General features: G+C 40.8%; 1 protein-coding gene across 2 annotated transcripts in view; it reads left to right on the top strand.

Moving 5' to 3' along the window:
* The window catches only part of Grb14 (growth factor receptor bound protein 14), a 115,395-nt gene that overhangs the window by 59,335 nt on the left and 33,728 nt on the right, over positions 1-22,332 (top strand). For both annotated transcript variants that reach the window (XM_052182581.1, XM_052182582.1), the window contains one exon: positions 7,595-7,751. In XM_052182581.1, the coding sequence (XP_052038541.1) occupies positions 7,595-7,751 (157 nt within the window). The remainder of the gene's footprint in view (positions 1-7,594; positions 7,752-22,332) is intronic.

Here is a 22,332-nt window from a genome sequence, read left to right as displayed (position 1 = left end):
TGATAACTTTGGAAGAGTTATAGAAACAAAATAAGCTCTACTTTGGGTCCAAGTTCAGCGAACGCTTCTGTGGACTTTCCGTCTTAACTTTAATCTTCTGGTAATTAGACCTTATGAATAGAAATAATGGCTGGGCGGAGGTGGTGCACACCTGTGATCCCAGCACTCTGGGAGGTAGAGGCAGGTGGATTTCTGAGTTAGAGGCCAGCCTGGTCTACAGAGTGAGTTCCAGGACAGCCAGGGCTATACAGAGAAACCTTGTCTCGGAAAAAAAAAATCAAAAAAAAAAAAAAAAAAAAAAGGATGGGTACACAGGATTAAATAATGAAACTTAAACATTTTTATAATTGTAATTGCAGTAGGATCCATTTAAAATGTTTGTCACATTATTTTGAATTCACTACTAGTTAATATTAATCAAGCTCAGATTTTCCTCAACTAGGCACTTCAGCACAGGAGCAAGTGGGGTCCAGTCACGCTCTATGTTTGCTCTTTTTTCTTTCTCTCACTCCATTCTATATGTTTTTGGTTTTAATGATCCATCTCATAATACACTTCCCCACGGTGACAAGCTGTGTTCTCTCCATTATCCGCTGAAGAAGCTGAGGGCAGTGAGGGCAAGACTGTGGGGCATTTATCAGTTCCCCACAGTGGCAGGTTGGAGAGTCCTTGGCAAATACTCACTGGACAATCCTGACTCAGCCCCTGTGCTCTTGAGTGCATCCAGTTTGGGAAGAACTGGGGATACCCTTAGCATCCATTGGTGTGGTCAGCTGTGGGGAGAGAGAGAAAGGGAGGGAGGGAGGGAGGGAAGGAGAGAGAGAGAGAGAGAGAGAGAGAGAGAGGCCTTGCTTAGTGTCTGCTCTATCTTCCTGGGCTTCTCCATATAATAGTCTTCTCTTAGAATCAAATTCCAAGCGATTCCACAGAAATCCAGAGTTCTCTGAGAGCATGGAAGTGCATATTGCCCTCACTCTCAGCCTCTTTTTATTTTGGTTCTTTGAGACACAACCTTCGGCTTATAGTTGAAGTATTTTGTCTTTAAGTCTAGAGGTTATAAGGCCCTCACATGTTTGTCTGAGGCTAACCAAGTTTTTTTTTTTTTTTTTTTGTTTCCTCTCTATTGTTGTGTCTTTTATTTAAAAAGAAAAAAATAGGTGGATTTTGAAATCTCTTTCTGCTACTCACGTTGTGTGGAAGAACAGGAGTTGCAGGATCAAGAGTCTAAAGACATTCAGGTCTATCCCTGTAAATGGATACACTCACCGACCCTCCAGACTGTAATCAGTGGTTCTGCTTCAAGGGTGCACTGTTAGAACAGATGTGAAGCTGAAAAGTGCTCCTAAGGCAGAGACAGTTCAGTTTGTCAATCATCCATCCACAGGGAGGGATTTCCCATCATGCCATTGTGTATACGGTGGCATGCTTTGGCCAGTCTGTTTATGCTAGGGAGATGCTGCAAACAGACCCCATCAGTGTTTCTCTTGTTACTCAACTGTCTAATCCATTGGGAAGCAAAGTCTGTTCCCATTCTTTGGATTCAAGCAGAATTTCTTTTGGTGTACAGTTTCAAATGGTATTAGTCTTTTCATCCTATTTTCTTCACGCTATAAAGCAAGCTGGGAATTCGGGGGACTTAACTAGAAATGGATATATACCGTTATTAAGTAGTGTGATCATTCAAACGCCCAGCCCCTTTTATCTTGCAGGCTGCAACGGAAACAGGACACTGATATTCCATTCTAAGGGTCCTGAAGGGCAGCGTGCTGTTTGTTTTCCCACGATCCTTAACAGTCCCAGCTTGAGGTCTGCACACATCAGTCCCATGTCTTCTGCAAGGAACTGATTTCCTTTTCTTAGATAGGAAGGTTTTAGTGTACTAATGCTCTTTGCAAGAGGCCTAACTCCACTTGAGAGCTGAAGCTTACATTATCTTTTCTGTCGTCACGTATTTAAAGGAGATAAGTAGACATAGAACAGAATTCTCAACAGCCTCTCTGCACTAGTGACATAAAAAATTTTTCTATAAGCAAGTGGGTTCCAGAGACCCTAGGGATGTGCTGCAGAGGAAGCCTAACCTAGGTGAAATCTGGTCTCACATACACACACACACACAGACACACAGACACAGACACACACACACATACACACACACACAAGCCACTCTGCATACACACTACCCAAACATATATACACATACACCAACATACACCCTGTATATGTACATACAAAAACACACACATACACACACAAACACATACTACACATAGGTCACACAGCACACACCTTACATGCATACACCTTGTACATAGGAATGCACACATACATATATACATGTGTCCACACAAACCACACACATACATATATGCACATAAATACCTATGCACAAAGTGTGTATTTGAAAAACATCAACATTAAAATACAGTTTTTGCAAAATCTGTCTTTGAAATGGAGTTCAAACCAAAGTATTTGTTTTTTATTAAAACCAATTAACACTTATTCCATAAATTTCAACTGGAATTTTAATTTAAAATGAAATTTAAAATTCATTTTAAAGCCTTGTTCCAGGGAAATTTCTGTTGATATTGCTCCTGAAATTTAATTTTCTGGCACCTATGTGCTAGTGATAGATACAATTGATAATATGTAATAAAATAATGAGGCTCTTAGCTTACACGTTGCAATCTTTAAAATCTGTCACAATGCAGGTTGCGCAAAGCAATGGCGTTTCCAGGATGGGTTATTAACATTTTCTCTTCTCAGCCCTTTGCCCGCTCTGGACTTCCCTTGCCCTTATTTTCAATCTAGCATAGCTCCCTCGAGTCTCTCACTTTTGCATTTTCATAGTTTCTTTGAAATCATAGATGGAGTTGGAAAATGAGAAGCAGGCTTCTCTGACGCAGGTGATGAGAATTTGCTGTAAGAAAACACATGGGGTAGTCAGGAGGTTGAGAGGGCTCATCCATCCTCAGTCACCCTTCCTGGATCTCCAGGACACGCCATTGCTCCACTGAATCAGGTGCACTGGTGCTCAGCCAGTGGTTGTACTCTAATGGATGCTGGCAGGAACACCCTCCAGAGTTTGATCCAGTCCACTGTAAGCATGGCAGCATGGGGAGCAGTGGGAGCATCCTTAGAAAGTCAGCCCTGACCTACTCCAGACCTAGATGTAGGAGGCATGCCCTTATGAACAACAGCCTAGTTAGATAACATGACCCGATGAGATGACACAAAAATCATATATGGGGCTGCTAAAAACCAGATGATAAGAAGGAAAGTTCAGTGACAATCTCGACTGGCTTTGAACACATGCTTTCGTACATCAGCTTTGTATCTCAAGACTGCCATATTGAATCAGTTCGTACTTGGAATATTTTTCCCCAGTGAAAAGTTGTATGTACATGCAACTTTGCTGAACAGAGACATTTTTAAGCAATTATATTTACAATAGTGGAAAATAGTTTCAAATTGGATGCCAGGAAAGTACATCGAATATTTACTGTGCAGAATGCTCCTGGGCTTGCAATGGATGAATCTGCTCAGCAGGGCTTGATTAAGCCAGGATGACTTACGCTAGGTTGTAGTGGTACAAGTGTAAACGGTGAATAAATAGAAAACTTTCCCAGGCAGGGGGGATGTTTGCTAGAACAGGTGAGAGGACATACCACAAAGCCCTGAGCATTCAAATAACCTTCTGAAAAGGAGTTCATTGGAATTCAGGTGAAACATAAGTAGGGATTTTCCAAAATAAGTTTGTGTGTGTGTGTGTGTGTGTGTGTGTGTGTGTGTGTGTGTGTGTGTGAACACAGATGAGAATTCCAGGTGGAGCTTCATATCTGACAAGAACGATGGCTTGCAGGGATATGTCTCTCCATCTATATCTCCACCTGTCTCTTGGTTTCTCTGCTTCTGTCTCTGTTTCTCTGTCTATGTCCTTCTCTTTCTGTCTCTCTGTCTCTCTTAGCTCATGCTGGCCTCAAACACACTTTGTATCCAAAGCTGGCCTTTCATTCTGGACCATCCAGTCTATACCTCTCCCGTCCTGGGATTACAGCCAGCCTAGGATCATAAAGCCATCCATTCCATCAAATCTTAATTGCATCCTGGAGAGCCAAAATCCTAGTCTGATCACTCCCTTCCCCAAGGCCATAGCACAGGTCAACTCATCACTCGGACATTAGGATTACAACATTTGAATTGGGTTGGGCACAAACATTTAGCATATTGTCATGTGCTTCCTTCATATGGGTTGCATCTGCCCAAAGCCAGTGTCTTTGTGATCAGTAACAGCTCTGGTCTACACCTCCTCATCCATAGCTCTGAAGAAAAGAGATTCCATACAAAGATTGTTGAATGAGTTCTTATAGTACTGGTCTCTGAATAACTACTTTTGTCATAGTTGATTTCAAAATGCCTGGCTTGCAAGGTTATAGAGTTCCATTAAAGCCAGTGCCAGAACTCTAGCCCAACATCACTGAGCTAGAGAGGGGAGTTGTCATATTGAAAAGATATCTGGTGATGGGCAAGAGAGTGCTTCAAAAAGAAGTGACAAAACGCCAAGAAGAGGGGTAAGAGGCTGGGATCCAAGGTGAAGGAAGCTTACATTGTGTCCTACAAATGTTTTAATTACTCACTGTCTATCTCTGACTCTCTCGGCCTCTTTCTCTCCATCTATATCTCCACCTGTCTCTTTGTCTCTCTGTTTCCGTCTCTCTGTCTCTGTCTTTCTCTTTTTGTCTCTCTGTCTCTCTTAGCTCATGCTGGCCTCAAGCACACTTTGTATCCAAAGCTGGCCTTGCATTCTGGACCATCCTGTCTATACCTCTCACGTCCTGGGATTACATCCCTGGCCTACTATGCCTGGTTCTAAAAATTCTTATATAATCTTTTCAAATAATGTTTTCAAGGCTCACAAAAATGGTTTATTCTGTGCAGATACTATAGTTTTATTATTGAACACATACCACTAGAATTATGAATAATGCTTTGTTGACCACGTCAATTCCTAAAAGCCATTTTCTAATGTTAGCAAAAAAAATATTTGACAACTTTGGCTTTGATGTGAAATTGTTGGGTCAAAGGAAGGAGTCTTTTAATCCTTTCAATAAATATCCTCCCATTAATACACAGAATACTTTTTCTTCTTATGTCACCTCTCTACTGGGAGAGAGAACTTACCTCACTGTGATATAATAAAGTGTGTACTTTAAAAAATGATGGGACAGCACTGGCCTATGTTCTCTACTGCATTTGTTTGAATTACTGGCCATGTGTGGATGTGAATATTCCTGTGATAGGAATATTTTCTGTACTGCATTTTCTGCTTTTCACTTTGGTATGTTTTCCCACCTATATTGTTGCTCCATTTCCATGTGCCTGCTTATCTTATTAACTTAATACAGATAATAATTGATCCTGGGAATTCTAATGCAGAGTACAACCTGGCAAATATTATGTTACCCAAGTTGGACCTTCTGTGTGCTAATATCTCACTTCCGATTCACAGAGTGTTCACAGTGTAAATTGCTTCTTGATCACATGGATACTCCTAGTGGGGCATTGTCCTTGAGGTCATTTAGAGACAAGGACTCCTTCGGCCCATGGCCTTCCTATCCTCAAGGCCTGTGTAGTTGTTTTCATTCCATGGGAGGGTGATGAAAGACAGTCAGGGCTTGTGGTAGAATTTTATGGGACAGATCGGGAGGCTCACTGTTGCACAGGCTTGTGTTCTGCTGACTAAAATGCAATTCCATGGCCGCACTGATGGGAAGAGAGAAAAGGGATGAAGGATATAAACATCTGTAGCCAGCCCTTGCCCAAGCCTCTGAACCTGAACTGGGAATATCTTTCTAGATAGTCTGATTGTATTCTGGGTTTCATGGTCATATTTTAATGTAGAATAACCCAAATTTCTTGGCTTATTTACAAAATCTGAATATGCAAATGTAGAATATTGATAAGAGGCTCATAGCTTTAATAGACCAGAAAGGTAAAGAAATGAAAGAGTCGTGATTGAAGAACTTAGTTTAGATGATACAGAAGGGATAGAAGTTGTTGAATAAAGAGACTTTGGTACTAAGAAAGGTATGGATGCACAGCATTCTGTCAACATGTAGGAAAATGAAACACACAAAGGATTATACAGAGAATCCATGCCAGTCAACACATTCGATGACTTATAAGAAGGATGTTTGAGTGGAACAGCTAATAAAAACTGTACCTATAGAATAGAAAATATTTGAAAGCCATATACTTTATATGGTCTCTCTCTTTCCCCTACCCCCTTTTCTTCCCCTCTGTTCCCCTTTCTCTCCCTCCCCTCCCCTTCCTTTCCCCCTCTGTCTCTCTGTCTCTTTGTCTCTCTGTCTCTGTCTCTCTTTCTTTCTTCACTGTTGTTCTTTTGTCAAGGCAGGGTTTCTCTGTGTAATCTTAGCTATTCTAAAACCCACTCTGTAGACCATGCTGGCTTTGAACTCAAAGATCAACCTGCCCCTGTCTCCTGAGTGCTGGGATTAAAGTAGTGTGCCACCACTACCTATCTATTTTTTGCAACTCAATAGAAGGAAGCAATCAGAGTTAGAAATGAACTGCACGAAGTCTCTAGAGACACACGGTCAGCTAATAGATGTGTGGGAAGGCACAGAGCAATGAAAAATAGATATCAAAAACTCTTTTAGGCGGCATCTCCAGAAACCAGAAGCCGTCGCGTTGCTCTGGAGATGATATAGACATAGGGAGAAAGGCCTCCATTCTGATGCAGGAAGAAGTGCATATTAATAAGCATTATGAAAAATGGCACTGTTTCTAAAGAAATTAAACACAGAACTGCCACATGACCCAGTGGACATATACTCAAAGGAGCTGAAATCACTCTCTCTTATAGAAATTTGTAGTTTCTTTCATGCTGTAATGATGCAATGATATGGAAACTGCCTGTGTCCTATTGATGGGAACAGAAGTGAAAAAAAAAACCGTGCTGTATATATGTATGTATGTATGTGCATGTGTGTGTGTGCGTGTGTGTGTGTGTGTGTGTGTGTGTATGTGTGTGTATAGTCATAATGGAATATTATTAATCATTTAAAAGGAGAGGAATCTTGAGTTGAGTATAGTAACTTTGTAATTTCAGCATTTGAAAGGCTGTTTTTGTTTGTTTTGTTTTTTAAGAATGTTTAGAATCACCTTGGAAACAAGTTTTGATATATCAGAAGAATTATTAAGGATGTGACGATTGGCATGGTAAGATCCATGCAAAAGTGAATGACACTATTCCACAGGCTGTGTGAACCCTGAATTGAGTTACTAAGAAGATGTGCATTGGGCATGAGCATTCCTCTCCGTCCCTCCCTCCCTCCCTCCCTCCCTCCCCTCTCTTTTTCTATGCTTCCTGAGTGAGGATGCAGTGTGACCAGCTGCTTCCAGCTCCTGTTGTCATGACATCCCACCAAGATAGTGCAAATCTCTTGGGACTTTGGACCAAAAATAAACCCATCATTCTTCAAGTTGCTTTTGACAGGTGTTTTATCATAAAATGACTAACCAAGACAATAAGCATGAATATCTTAGCTCATTCTGTTGTTTCTCACAAACACAGGTGATTAAAGTTTACAGCGAGGATGAAACCAGCAGGGCATTAGAGGTGCCCAGTGACATCACAGCCCGCGATGTTTGTCAGCTCTTGATCCTGAAGAACCACTATGTTGACGACAACAGCTGGACCCTTTTTGAGCACCTGTCTAACCCAGGTGCAGGTAAGAACACAGGTTGTCTGTCTAATGGGTTTCCTGCTGGATACACAACCTGCCACATGGCGAAGACTTTCTTCCCATGTAGATAAACAGACAAATTATGTTGAGTCCAGTCCTAGTTTTATTTAGGGCCATTAGTTTGTGGACAAAGAAGATACAAAATAGTAAGAAAGGCAGAAATGCTGTTAATTTGTCATCTCTATTTAAATCATGATGGTACTAATAAAAGACCATTTAAGCCATGATGGAGATACATCGATTTTGGAACCAAAACATGGGGTTAAGTTTCATAGGTAAATATAAAAATAGGAAAGCCTTTAAAGAAGTCAGTTGAAAGAGATTTTGTTTGGTCTCCTTGTGAGTTGGTTGGGTGTGTATGCGCTAATTCTTCTATTCTTAGAGAAATAAATAGCATTTTTATATCCAAGATTTTAAAATAGTAATCTTTTTTCAAATATTTAGTCAGATGCATTTCTTCTTTTAATTAAATATTAATGATTTAGTGGCCCCCTAGAGTGAAAACAGGTTTTGGCCACAATTTTATTTCCTACTTTCTTCTTCTTATAGGTGCTAAGGTGGGAAGGAATGCTTTTGTGTTTAAGTAGACGAGGAAGGAAGGAGTGAGTTATGATGAGTTATTTTATTCATTCAATTTTGTGTTAGCTTCATAGAGTTGCCATGACAAGTTACCATGAAGTTGGTTGCTTAAAAGAATTCAGTTTATCGTTTCATACTTCTGGACGCATGAAAGCAATTCTTTTGGTTGAAATCAGGGTTTGCATGCTTCCCCTGGAGACAACTCTAGGATAGAATATTCTCCTTTCCACTCCCTGCTTCTTCTCAGCTTCTCAACGTCTACCCGCATCCCTTGGCTTGAAGGTACATTATTCTGATCATCGTGTTCTGCCAGTTACCCTACTTCTCTTCTGTCTATGTTGAGTCCCCTGGTTTTGGCCCAGTAATGTTTGGGGCCTCCTATATCACCTGAAGCAGGGCTGCCGTTTCAGATCTCGGGATTTTTGAGGGAAGATGTTCAAGGTGCCACAGATTGCTTCTCTTTTGATCATATGATTGGCCCAAGAAGTGACCCTATTAGGAGGTGTGGCCTTGTTGGAGTAGGTGTGTCACTGTGGGTGTGGGCTTAAGACCCTCACCCTAGTTGCCTGGAAGTCAATCTTCCATTAGCAGCCTTCAGATGAAGATGTAGAACTCTCAGCTTCTCCTGCACCATATCTGCCTTGATGCTGCCATGTTTCTGCCTTGATGACAATGGACTGAACCTCTGAGCCTGTAAGCCAGCCCCAATTAAATGTTGTCTTTTATAAAACTTGCATTGGTCATAGTGTCTGTTCACAGCAGTAAAACCCTAACTAAGTCACTAAACTATCATCAAAATGATTTCTCTTAGCTTAAGATTGACATCCAAGTTACTTCCAATGTTTAATTTAGAGAACTGTAGGAGAGTTTTATAATACTCAGGACAGTTTTCCCTTTCTGATATAATCACTGAAGCATAAAATTTTACCTTTACTTCATTTGTTCTGGGGTTTATTTGCCAAAGAAGCATTCCAAAGCCAGGTCCAGTTCTGATGAAAGCTCTGCCCTTTCCTCATGACAGAATTGAGAAATATGATGAAGACAACAGAGGTCCTTGGTTGACTTGCATTGAAAAGATTCTGGGGTTGGGGAGATGGCTCAGTAACATAACCGTTAGTAAAATTAAACAAACAGACAAGCAAAAATCCTGACAGATTGATTCCCTACTCTCACTTCCATATGTATGCGGTATGCTTATACACATACACTGTTGTGTGACTTTTCCTGTGGTAGACATTCACAAGTTTCTCCTTATCCAAGAAAGGGAGCTGGCCATAGACAAAGTATCCATTCCGTCAAAGCTACACTTGGAGGTCTAAAGAGTTGTGCTTACTCACTGAAGTATGGGTGAAGGTTACTTACAGGGGCAGAAGTGTGGTCAGATGCATAATGGAAAAGCTGCATAGCATGGCATCCTCTCTGTGGCTTGCAAGGAACTTGGCAGATCAGAGAGTCTGGTCCAGGCAGCTAAGCTGGTCAGTCTCTCTGTTATCCTCGCTGCTCAGGCTCCCCTCAGTTGCTTACTGCTTACTGGAACTTGGGGCAAGGTATGGGTTATGGGTAGGTTGTGAGTCTTGAAGGTTTCAAGAACTTCCCCAGACTTGTGAGTTGTTTATTTCCTGAGTTTCCAGAACCCCTCTCCAGAAGGGGATATTTCAGTTTGGAAGAAACTGCTATACAGCACACTGACACAGACAGAGTGTGTCCTGAAGACCCCTGGGGACAGATACCTATATTATTGCATCCTGGTTTTGATCATTGTGACAATGGAGTATGAAACAAAATACCCTCTGAGGATACCTGAATTCTGAAGGTGGGCTAGAGTTGCCAGTGGCATCTTCTGCCTCCACTAAATAATGGCATTTTCCATTGCCACTTATGATGAGCTTAACTTCTACTCCTGATAATTAATTTCCAAGAAGGTTAATTCCCAGTAGATAGTTGCCATATTCCAAATATTTTCATTATCTATTCATCTGGGTATATCTTACACATTATCTTTTTTCTTTCATCTTTTAGTACTGTGAAAAATTTGGATTTTAGTCAATATAATTTATGTCTGAGAAAAAGCTTCAAAATTCAGAAATAAATCTATTCTGTAAACAAAGGCACCGTGCGTACAGAAAACCTGCCGAGTATTTATAGTAAGGAATGAAATGCACTTTTGAATACAAAATCTTAAAATAGAGCCTTTGAAATAATTGTGAGGCTCACTATTATTTCAAAGGCTCTATTTTAATATTTTGGATTGCAAGATGGTACAACCACTTTTGAAATCAGTCTGGCGGTTCCTCAGAAATCTGGGCATGACACCTCCGGAGGACCCTGCTATACCACTCCTGGGCATATACCCAGAGGATTCCCTGGCATGCAATAAGGACACATGCTCCACTATGTTCATAGCAGCCCACTATGTTTGTAATAGCCAGAAGCTGGAAAGAACCAAGGTGTCCCTCAACGGAGGAATGGATACAAAAAATGTGGTATATCTACACAATGGAGTACTATTCAGCCATCAGAAACAATGAATTCATGAAATTCTTAGACAAATGGATGGATCTGGAGAGCATCATACTAAGTGAGGCAATCCAGTCTCAAAAGATCAATCATGGTATGCACTCACTGATAAGTGCATATTAGCCTAGAAATGTGGAATACCTAACATAATCCACATCTTAATTGATGTCCAAAAGGAATGGAGGAGTGGCCCCTGGTCCTGGAAAGACTCAGTGCAGCAGTATAGGGGAATACCAGAACAGGGAAGTGGGAAGGGGTGGATGGGGGAATAGGGGGAGGGAAGGGGGTTTATGTGATTTTCGGGGAGTGGGGAGCCAGAAAAGGGGAAATCATTTGAAATGTAAATAAAAAATATATTGAATAAATAAAAAAAGAAATAATCATGAGCCCCACGCTAGATTTAAAGTTTTAGGCATTGTTATGAATGTGCTTCTTCCTGACTTCATGCATTTTCTAGATCTTACTGACATAAAGTCATAATACCTGAACATCATCTCCTAATGATGAGTAACATGTCAGGTTGAAGGCTATGAGAAAGACATTTTCTTTAAGACTTTCACTGCATTGACTGTCTTTCAGCTTTATTATTACCCAGGTTACATATCCAAGCAAAATTGTTGTAAACACTAATTTTACTTGAGCACTTACTGATTTGGCAATAGATAAAGAGGTTGGAATAGTCTTTGGGGATGTTGCCTGTGGTCTTCCTCAGCATCGGATGCAGGCAAGTGTTTATTGGTCATATTTGCATTGGAGACACTTATCAGTGTTCCCTGCATCTAACCATGGTTGGTGCAAGGAGTTTGTGTTTAGTCCCTGAATAGGCTATAAAAGGAAGTAGGTGGTATTTCTCATTACACACACACACACACACACACACACACACACGCATGAGAGAAAGGCTATGATTCTATTTCAGAAACCAGGACCTAGTGCCCACTAGGCAAGCCCTGAACCAAGAATAGGCGTTCCCTATCGTGAAAAATATTTTTAAACACAGGAATAATCAGCTTCCTTTACATAACTGAGAAACAGAAATTCAAAATTAAATGTAAATAGTTTTGCAACATTGAGATGACTTCTACTAGCATTTTAAAACTCTAGAGATGTTTTCTGCCTACTCCATCAGCTTGACTATTTAACCCAGCCTAGCTCCAAATTTGCTATCATCCTCCCTCGGCACCCCCAGGCCTGGGATTACAGGTGTCTTCCTGCACACTTGAGTTTGTGTGTTGTTTTAGCGAGGCTGTTAACTTGTATTCAGTTGAATAAACTGTTTTAGCCCATGGAAATGTGCTCTGTGGAGTTTTTAGGCCTCTCCTTTTACTTGTAAATCAGGAAATCTCCCCCTCCACTGGTTGCCTCTCCTGAACCCTCCAGCAGCTATTCATAGATAGCTATTTTTTTTTAAACTTTGAACCCAGTATCAATGTTTCATTCTGGCACCAGCTCACTAGTGGTTTCTTTTTCTGTCAGTTAAAGGATTAAAAGACAGAGCTGGGGACCACTGAGTCTATAGGGCTTTAGGTTTTTATCCAGACTCAGGGTGGCCTACCACCTGCTTCCCCAATCCTTTCTCTAACATTTAACATTGTCTGGGGCACCATTGTGAGGCAGGGGGTGAGTATTTGTCTCTGCAGCTGCTGATTGGCTGCACTGAGACTGGGTGCTCGCTCGGTTTCTGCTCTTGGCAGGAAACAGCTACAGAGAGACCCACCGCATGCCAGGGGCAAAAGAGCTTTGCTCACAAGGAACAGAAACTCATCCTGGGGACAAAAAAGCTACACCACAAAGAAAGGAGTGTACTGCGTGTTGCTGGGATGGCTTCACCACCCCAAGGCCCATGCCTCAATATCCTGTGCCCAATACACATACACACACACACACACACACACACACACACACACATATTCCTGAAATTTTTAATTGGCTAAATCATTGAGATCAAGCACATGTTCTCATCTTGTCTTTGAATTGTCCAGTAGTGAAGTATAGTATGACAGGGTTCTGATAATGCCGATTTACAGACACCAAGTTTAAAACATCACTGTATCACCATACTGTAATAGTCCAGCTCTGTACTTTCCTTGACAGCCACTGGATGTCACTATAGTTCCCCAGATGGAGCACTCTGCTCTGCTGCCACAGTGGAGTTGGTGTGTGTGTGTGTGTGTGTGTGTGTTGGGTGTGGCATCAGTTTCAATTCCTCTGGAACTTAATGGGATCCTTGTTTGTCTCACATTTGGATTCCTAATTGAAGCTGTGGTGGAAGGCAGCAGCAATTAATATAATACCTCGAGCACATACCTACACCGTCTTCAGGAATAGGAAGGATTAATTGTGTTTTAGTATCGTTGCTATAGCGGCCGAGGCTTCCATTGTGGAGACCACTGTGGAGTGGCTTTAGTAAGCAGAGTGAATGATCAGAGGCTTTTAATGAAACCATTTTACAATGTGCAGTCATGTCCACACCATCTCTCGAAGCCAGGAGGAGTTGTGGCGTGTGGGCTGCTTCCTGCTACCTGCTCTAAGACTGAACATTTTCCCCCTTTTGTTTCAAACAAAAGAGGCTCAGCATTTGCAGATGTGCTTTCTGTGCTGTTTATAAGTTAGCAGTTTTCAGAGTTCTAACTACCCTTGTTACCCGACATGTTCTGGACCTATATAGCATCATGCACCTTGATGCCCTGTGCTGTCAGATGTGGTGTCTTGCTGGTATGTACAGTCCCCAAATGTAAAAATATTTTACTGGAAAAAAGTAGGGACAGCATGAGAATAAAACTGCATCCGGGTTCTTTGACAGGTTCCCAGAGCTGTCTGAATTCCTGCTGTCTCCCACTTCAGGTATTACGGTAACCTTACAGCTGGCCCTCTCCCGATTGTGCACCAAGTTTATCCATCTGGGTGTGGACTTGATAGGGTTTTTTTTTTAATTTTATTTAATTTTTTTCAACATTTCAGATTTTATTCCCCTCCTGGTCCACCCTCTGACTGTTCCCCATCCCATACCTCCTCCCCACCCCCTGTCTCTATGACCACCCCTAATCCCCACCAGACCACACCTCTAACTTCCCTGGGGTCTCCAGTCTCTTGAGGGTTAGGTGCATCTTCTGACTGAACCCAGACCTAGCAGTCCTCTCCTGTATATGTGATGGGGGCCTCATAGCAGCTGGTATATGCTGCCTGATTGGTGGTTCAGTGTCTGAGCAATCTCCAGGGTCCAGGTTGATTGAGACTGCTGGTCCTCCTACAGGGTTGCCCTCCTCCTCAGCTTCTTCCATTTTTTCCCCTAATTCAATCACAGGGGCCACCGGCTTCTGTCCATTGTTTGGGTGTTAATATCTCCATCTGACTCAGATTTGTTTGTTGGGTCTTACAGCACGACAAAGGGTAGTCACGATAGGTCCCGGTTTGTGAGCTCTCCATAGCCTCAGTAATAGTGCCAGGCCTTGCGGCCTCCTTGAGCTGGATCCCACTTTGGGCTTGTCTCTTCTGGACCTTCTTTTCCTCAGCCTTCTCTCCATTTCTGTTCTTGCAGTTCTTTCAGACAGGAACAATTATGGGTCAGAATTTTGACAGTGGATGGCAACCCTGGAGGTGGGCTCTACAAGTTCCCTCTCCCCATTGTTGGACATTTCATCTAAGGTCCCTTCCTTTGAGTCCTGAGAGTCTCTTACCTTCCATTACATTCTGGAGGGTCCCCCAACCTCCTACCTCCCGAGGTTGCCTGTTAGTAACTGCTCCATATGCTTTCCTGGTCCACTGGAGATAGCATGCATACAACCCTTGAAAGAAAGATGAGTCTGTATGTGGGTATAAGTTGCCATTGTGGGTGTGAATTAATGTACAGATTATTTTGATTTGTTGAAACTTGAATTTAAAGGCCTGTGAACCTTTTAGATAAAGAGCCTTAATACTGATTTTCCTTAGGGAGTTAATATGACTGGGGATTTTCTGGGGGATTCTTGGTGGTCTTAAGTAGCATTCTTGGGTTAAGAAGTCCTTTAGAAATCAAGGTCCAACCCCCCCCAAACAAAACACAGAAACAGCAACAACAACAACAACAACAACAACAAAAAAAAAAAAACAAAAGAAAAGAAAAGAAAGAAAAAAGAAAGAAATTGAGTTCCAGTTTATTCTTCTCAGATTTAGGTTTTGTTTTGCTTGGTCAGAGGCTGTTCATTTTGATCTGGAAATAAGATTGGCAAAATATAGGTGGTTTCAATCCAGCTCTGGGAAGTATGAGGGACAGTTGTGGCCTGGAGTTTTCTGTAACAATGGTGTAGGAAGACTGTTTCTGGGTGCATTAGAGGTAAAAGGCACGTTGTTTCTTCTCTTATCAAGTGATGAGAAGAACAGGGGCTCAGCTTCTATTTGAGCCCAAATGCATCGCTTTTAGTGGATTCAGGGAACAAATCCAGGCAGAAGGTCACAGGTGAGCTCTTCCATTCTTGGCGGATTGAAGTTTCTTAAAAGACTTTGAACTTAAATCAACAGTTTCAGAAGACACTTTTCTTCTTTTTCTCTTAAAGAAAAAGTTCCAAAAAATTAAGCAGAAAACAGAATTACTTGGTAACATTTTTTTCTTCCTGCAAGATCCTGCAGATAAGTTAGAAACAAAAATAAAATGTAGAACAACACGAAGTTCTCATTTTTGTTGTAAACATTTAAAACTCTTTGAAGATTTTTTTCTTCCCCTTTCACATTATTACTGGCTATTCTGAAATAAGGAGGCATTTCTGCTGTTTTTTTTTTTTTAACTTACATATGAGTGATGTTTGGTGATTACAATTCACTTTCCAATTTCTTTCTTTTTTTGCTTTTTTTTTATTAAATATATTCTTTATTTACATTTCCAATGATTTCCCCTTTTCTGGTTCCCCCCTCCCCGAAAGTCCCATAAGCCCTCTCCCCTCCCCCTGTTCCCCAATCAACCCCCTCCCGCTTCCCTGTCCTGGCAGTCCCCTACACTGCTGCATCTAGGCTTTGCAGGACCAGGGACCTCTCCTTTCGACTTGGGCATCATTTGATATGTGAATTGTGTCTTGGATATTCTGAGTTTCTGGGCTTATCATCCACTTATCCACTTATCAGTGAGTGCCTACCATGTGTGTTCTTTTGTGATTGGCTTACCTCACTAGGGATGATATTTTCCAGTTCCACCCATTTGCCTAAGAATTTCATGAGTTCATTGTTTTTGATAGCTGAATAGTATTCCATAGTGTAAATATACCACATTTTCTGTATCCATTCCTCCGTTGAGGGACATCTGGGCTCTTTCCAGCTTCTGGCCATTATAAATAAGGCTGCTATGAACATAGTGGAGCATGTGTCCTAATTGTATGCCAGGAAATCTTCTGGGTATATCATAATGGGGTCCTCCAGTAGTATCATGCCCAGTTTTCTGAGGAACCACCAGACTGATTTCCAGAGTGGCTGTACCAGCTTGAAACCCCACCAGCAGTGGAGGAGTGTTCCTTCACTTTTTTCACATCCTTGCCAGTACCTGCTGTCTCCTGAGTTTTTGATCTTAGCCATTCTGACTGATGTGAGGTGAAATCTTAGGGTTATTTTGATTTGCATTTCCCTGATGACTATTAAATATTTTTCTTTCTTTCTTTCTTTCTCTCTCTCTTTCTTTCTTTCTTTCTTTCTTTCTTTCTTTCTTTCTTTCTTTCTTTCTTTCTTTATTTCTTTCTTTCTTTCTTTCTTTCTTTCTTTTCTTTTTTTTGGATTTGGTTTTTTGAGACAGGATTTCTCTGTATAGTTCTGGCTGTCCTGGAACTCACTCTGTAGACCAGGCTGGCCTCGAACTCAGAAATCTGCCTGCCTCTGCCTCCCAGAGTGCTGGGATTACAGTGTGCCACCACTGCCAGGCTATTAAACAGTTCTGTAGGTGCTTCTCAGCCATTTGATATTCCTTAGGTGAAAATTCTTTGTTTAGCTCTGTACCCCATTTTTAATAGGGCTATTTGGCTTTCTGGAGTCTAACTTCTTGAGTTCTTTATATATATTGGATGTTAACCCTCTATCAGATGTAGGGTTGGTAAAGATCTTTTCCCAATTTGTTCTTTGTCTTTTTTGTCCTATTGATAGTGCCTCTTGCCTTAGAGAAACTTTGTAATTTGTCGCATTTGTCAATTCTTGATCTTAGAGCATAAGCTATTGGTGTTCTATTCAGGAAATTTTCCCCTGTGCCCATGTGCTCAAGGGTCTTCCCTAGGTCTTTACTATTAGTTTCAGTGTATTTGGTTTTATGTGGAAGTCCTTGATCCACTTGGACTTGAGCTTAGTTTAAGGAGATAAGAATGGATCCATTTGCATTCTTCTGAATGCTAGCTGTCAGTAGAACCAGCACCATTTGTTGAAAAGGCTATCTTTTTTCCCACTGGATGGTTTTAGTTCCTTTGTCAAAGATCAAGTGACTGTAGGTATTCGGGTTGATTTCAGGGTCTTCAATTCTATTCCATTGCTCTGCCTGCCTGTCACTGTACCAATACCATGCAGTTTTTAACACTTTTGCTCTACTTATACTGTTTGAGGTCTGAAATACTGATTCCTCCAGAAATTCTTTTACTATTGAGAATAGTTTTATCTCTCCTGAATTTTTTTGTTATTCCAGATGAATTTGAGAATTGCACTAACTCTGTGAAGAATTGAGTTGGGATTTTGATGGGGACTGCATTGAATTTGTATATTGCTTTTGGCAAGATGGCCATTTTTACTATATTAATCCTGCCAATTCACAAGCATGCAAGATTTTTCCATCTTCTGAGGTCTTCTTCGATTTCTTTCTTCAGAGATTTGAAGTTCTTGTCAAAAGGATCTTTCACTTGTTTGGTTAGAGTCACACCAAGATACTTTATATTTTTTGTGGCTATTGTGAAGGGTGTCATTTACCTAATTTCTTCCTCAGCCTGTTTATCCTTGGAATATAGGAAGGGTACTGATTTGCTTGAGGTAATCTCATATCTGACCACTTTGCTGAAGTTGTTTATCAGCTGTAGGAGTTCTCTGATGGATTTTTTTTTTTTGGTCACTTAAGTATACTAGCATATCATCTGCAAATAGTGATAATTTGACTTCTTCCTTTCCAAGTTGTATCCCTTTGACCTCCTTTTGTTGTCTAATTGCTCTAGCTACAACTTCAAGTACTGTATTAAATAAATACAGTACTTGTATGGAGAGAGGGCAGCCTTGTCTAGTCCCTGATTTTAGTGGGATTGCTTCAAGTTTCTCTCCATTTAGTTTGATGTTGGCTACTGGTTTGCTGTATATTGCTTTTACTATGTTTAGGTATGGGCCTTGAATTCCTTTTCTTTACAAGACTTTTAACATGAAAGGATGCTGAATTTTGTCAAATGAGTTTTCAGCATCTAATGAAATGACCATGTGGTTTTTTCCCTTTAGTTTGTTTACATTGAAAATCCAATGTAGTGGATTACATTGATGGATTTTCATATATTGAACCATCCATGCATCCCTGCAATGAAGCCTACTTGATCATGGTAAATGATCGTTTTGATGAGTTCTTGGATTCAGTTGGCAAGAATTTTATTAAATATTTTTGCATCGATATTCATAAGGGAAATTGGTCTGAAGTTCTCTTTCTTTGTTGGATCTTTGTGTGGTTTTGGTATCAGCAAAATTGTGGCTTCATAGGATGTGTTGGGTAGTGTTCCTTCTGTTTCTATTTTGTGGAATAGTTTGATGGATATTGGTGTTAGGTCTTGTTGAAGGTCTTATAGAATACTACACTAAAATCATCTGGTCTTGTGCTTTTTTATTTTTTTAATTTTTATTTATTTATTTATTTATTTATTTATTTATTTATTTATTTAGGTTGGGAGACTGTCAATGACCACTTCTATTTCTTTAGGGGTTATGGGAATATTTAGATGGTATATCTGATCCAGATTTAACTATGTTTTTTGTATCTGTCTTGTAAATTGTTTATTTCATGCAGATTTTCCAATTCTGCTGAGTATAGGCTTTTGTAGTAGGATATGATGATTTTTTGATTTTCCTCAGTTTCTGTTGTATCTCCCTTTTCATTTCTGATTTTGTTAATTAGGATACTGTCTCTGTGCCCTCAAGTTAGTCTGGCTAAAGGTTTATCTATCTTGTTGATTTTCTCAAAGAACCAGCTCCTGGTTTTGTTGATTCTTTGTATACTTCTTTTTGTTTCTACTTGGTTGATTTCAGCCCTGAGTTGGATGATTTCCTACGTTCTACTCCTCGTGGGTGAACTAGCTTCTTCTTTCTGTTCTAAAGCTTTCAGGTCTGCTCCTAACCTGCTAGTGTATGCTCTCTCTAGCTTCTTTTTAGAGGCACTCGGGGCTATGAGTTTTCCTCTTCGCATTGATTTCATTGTGTCCCATAAATTTGGGTATGTTGTGCCTTCATTTTCATTAAATTCTAAAAAGTCTTTGATTTCTTTCCTTATTTCTTCCTTGACAGAGTTATCATTGAGTAGAGCATTGTTCAGCTTCCATGTGTATGTGGGCTTTTGTTGTTTTTGTTGCTGTTGAAGATCACCTTTACTCCATAGTGATCTTATAGGAAGTATCTTCTTATATCTGTTGAGTTCTGTTTTGTGACCAATTATATGGTCAATTTTGGAGAAGGTACCATGAGGTGCTGAGAAGAAGGTGTATTCTTTTTATTTAGGATGAAATGTTCTATAGATGTCTATTGAATCCATTTGGCCCAAAACTTCTGTTAGTTTCACAGTGTCTCTGTTTATTTTGTGTTTCCCTGATCTCCATTGAGGAGAGTGGGGTGTTGAAGTCACCCACAACTATTGTGTTAGATGCAATGTGTGCTTTAAGCTTTAGTAAAATTTCTTTTACTAATGAGGGTGCCCTTGTATTTGGAGCATAGATGTTCATAATTGAGATTTCTTCTTGACAGATTTTTCCTTTGATGAATATAAAGTCTCCTTCCATGTCATTTTTGATGACTTTCAGGTGAAAGTTTATTTTATTGGATATTAGAATGGCTACTCCAGGTTCTTTCCTGGGACCATTTGCTTGGAAAACTGTTTTCCAGCCTTATACTCTGAGGTAGTCTTTGCCTTTGACACTGAGATGTGTTTCCTGTATGCAGCAAAATGTTGGGTCCTGTTTATGTATCCAGTCTGTTAGTCTATGTCTTTTTATTGGGGAATTAAGTTCATTGAAGTTAAGAGATATTAGGGAACAGTGATTGTTGCTTCCTTCCAGATTTGATGTAATTTTTATGTTTGTGTCGTCATCTTGGGTTTGTTGAAAGAAGATTAATTTCTTGTTTTTTCTAGTGTGTAGTTTCCCAACTTTCGTTGGTGTTTTCTATTTATTATCCTTTGAAGATCTAGATTTGTGGAAAGATACTGTGTAAATTTGTTTTTGTCATGGAATACTTTGGTTTCTCTATCTATGGTAATTGAGAGATTTGCTGTATATAGCAGTCTGGGTTGGCATTTGTGTTCCCTTGGGGTCTGCATGACATATGCCCAGGCTCTTCTGGCTTGCATAGTCTCTGGTGAGAAGTCTGGTGTAATTCTTGTAGGTCTACCTTTATATGCTACTTGACCTTTTTCCTTTACTGCTTTTAATATTCTTTCTTTGTTTAGTAAATTTGGTGTTTTAATTATTATGTGATGGGAGCAATTTCTTTTCTGGTCAAATCTATTTGGAGTTCTGTAGGCTTCTTTTATGTTCATGGCATCTCTTTCTTTAGGTTAGGGAAGTTTTCTTCTATAATTTTGTTGAAGACATTTACTGGTCCTATTATGTTGGAAATCTTCATTCTCTTCTATACCTATAATTCTTAGGTTTGGTCTTCTCCTTTTGTCCTGGATTTCCTGGATGTTTTGGGTCAGGAGATTTTGAATTTTGCATTTTCTTTGACTGTTGCGTCAATGCTTTCTATGGTATCTTCTGCATCTGAGAGTCTCTCTTCTATCTCGTGTATTCTTTTGTTGATGCTTGGATCCATGACTCCTGCCTTCCTTCCTAGGTTTTCTAAGTCCAGAGTTGTTTCCCTTTGTGATATCTTTATTGTTTCTACCTCCATTTTTAGATCTTGGATGGTATTGTCCAATTCCTTTACCTGTTTTGTTGTGTTTTCCTGTAGTTCTTTAAGGGCTTCTCCTTTTTTACTTGTGTTCTCATGTATTCTCTAAGGGAGTTATTTATGTCCTTCTTGAAGCCTTCTAACAGCATCATGAGCATTTAAATCTAAACTTGCTTTTCTGGTGTGTTGGGGGTATCCAGGACTTGCGGTCCTAGGAGAATTGGGTTCGGATTGTGCTATATTGCCTTGATTTCTGTTAGTAATATTCCTATGTTTGCCTTTTGCCATCTGGTTATCTCAGGTGTTAGTTGATCCTGCTGTCACTGGCTGGTGCTTGACCCTCCTGTGTGCCTGCAAGCTTATCTCAGCACCCCTGGGTGACCGGCTTTCCCCTGGCTCAGAGTGTTCTGGGGCTGCCTATCTCGTGGCTGCAGGTTGGTGGAGGTCCAAGTCCCAAGTAATCCCAAGTGGTGGGGTGTTCTCTGCATTCCTGGCTCTAACAGCCTACTCAATTGCAGGAGAGAAGGTGGTGGCCTCACCTCTAACCACAATTCTCCCTGCAGAGCAGATGTCCTCAGCAGGATAGGTGCACAGATGGCAGTGGCAGCCACTGCCCAGCTCCTGATTGCAGGTGGGGCCCTGGAAGGCCCTGTCATAAGTGATCTTATACTAAGGTGTTCCCTGCATACCTGTCTGCTCCTGTCTGTTATGTCACAGCAGCAAAGATGGTGGTGGCCTCACCTCTAAACATGGGACTCCAGCTAACCACGGGACTTCCTGTAGAGCAGATGTTCCCCCGCAGGGTAGGTGCACAGTGGGCTGTGGTGGTGCTGCCCAGCTCCTGATGCAGGTGGGGCCCAAGTGGGCCCTGTCCCAAGTGATCTTACACTTGGGTGTTCCCTGTGTACCTGGCTGCTCCACTTTCCAATTTCAGGAAGTTGTTGTTGTTGATGATGTTATAAGTAACCATTTATTTGTTAGGCATTTAAAGAGGTGGGCAATATAGCATTTGGGGATAAAATGATTTTTAAACATGTGTCCCTGTTGATGGCTTTTGTGTGACTCTGGCCAAATGACCATCCACTTAAAGCAGGAAACCTTTATTTTGGCTCATGGTTCTGGATGGTTCCATTCACGGTCACTTTCTCCCATGTTTCTGTTATGTAGTGAGCAGGTTGTCATGGCTGCAGGAGCATGTGGAGAAGGAAGGGAAACAAAAAGGGACCAGGGGCAAGATGACCTTACTGTTTCCAGTGACTTGTTTCCTCCAGCTTTGTGCCACTTTCTAACACTTACTTCCAAAGTCTCACAAAATAACACCACCAACTGGAAGATCATGAGCCAGTATGGATCATTTCATGATTCAAACCACGGCTACTACTGTCAACTTTTAGAACCATTTTAACAGAGTATT

The sequence above is a fragment of the Apodemus sylvaticus genome, chromosome 5, assembly GCF_947179515.1.
Source record: "Apodemus sylvaticus chromosome 5, mApoSyl1.1, whole genome shotgun sequence".
NCBI classification, from domain to species: Eukaryota; Metazoa; Chordata; class Mammalia; order Rodentia; family Muridae; genus Apodemus; species Apodemus sylvaticus.
Note: the sequence above shows the minus strand (reverse complement) of the source record. Positions and strands in the feature narration are given on the sequence as shown.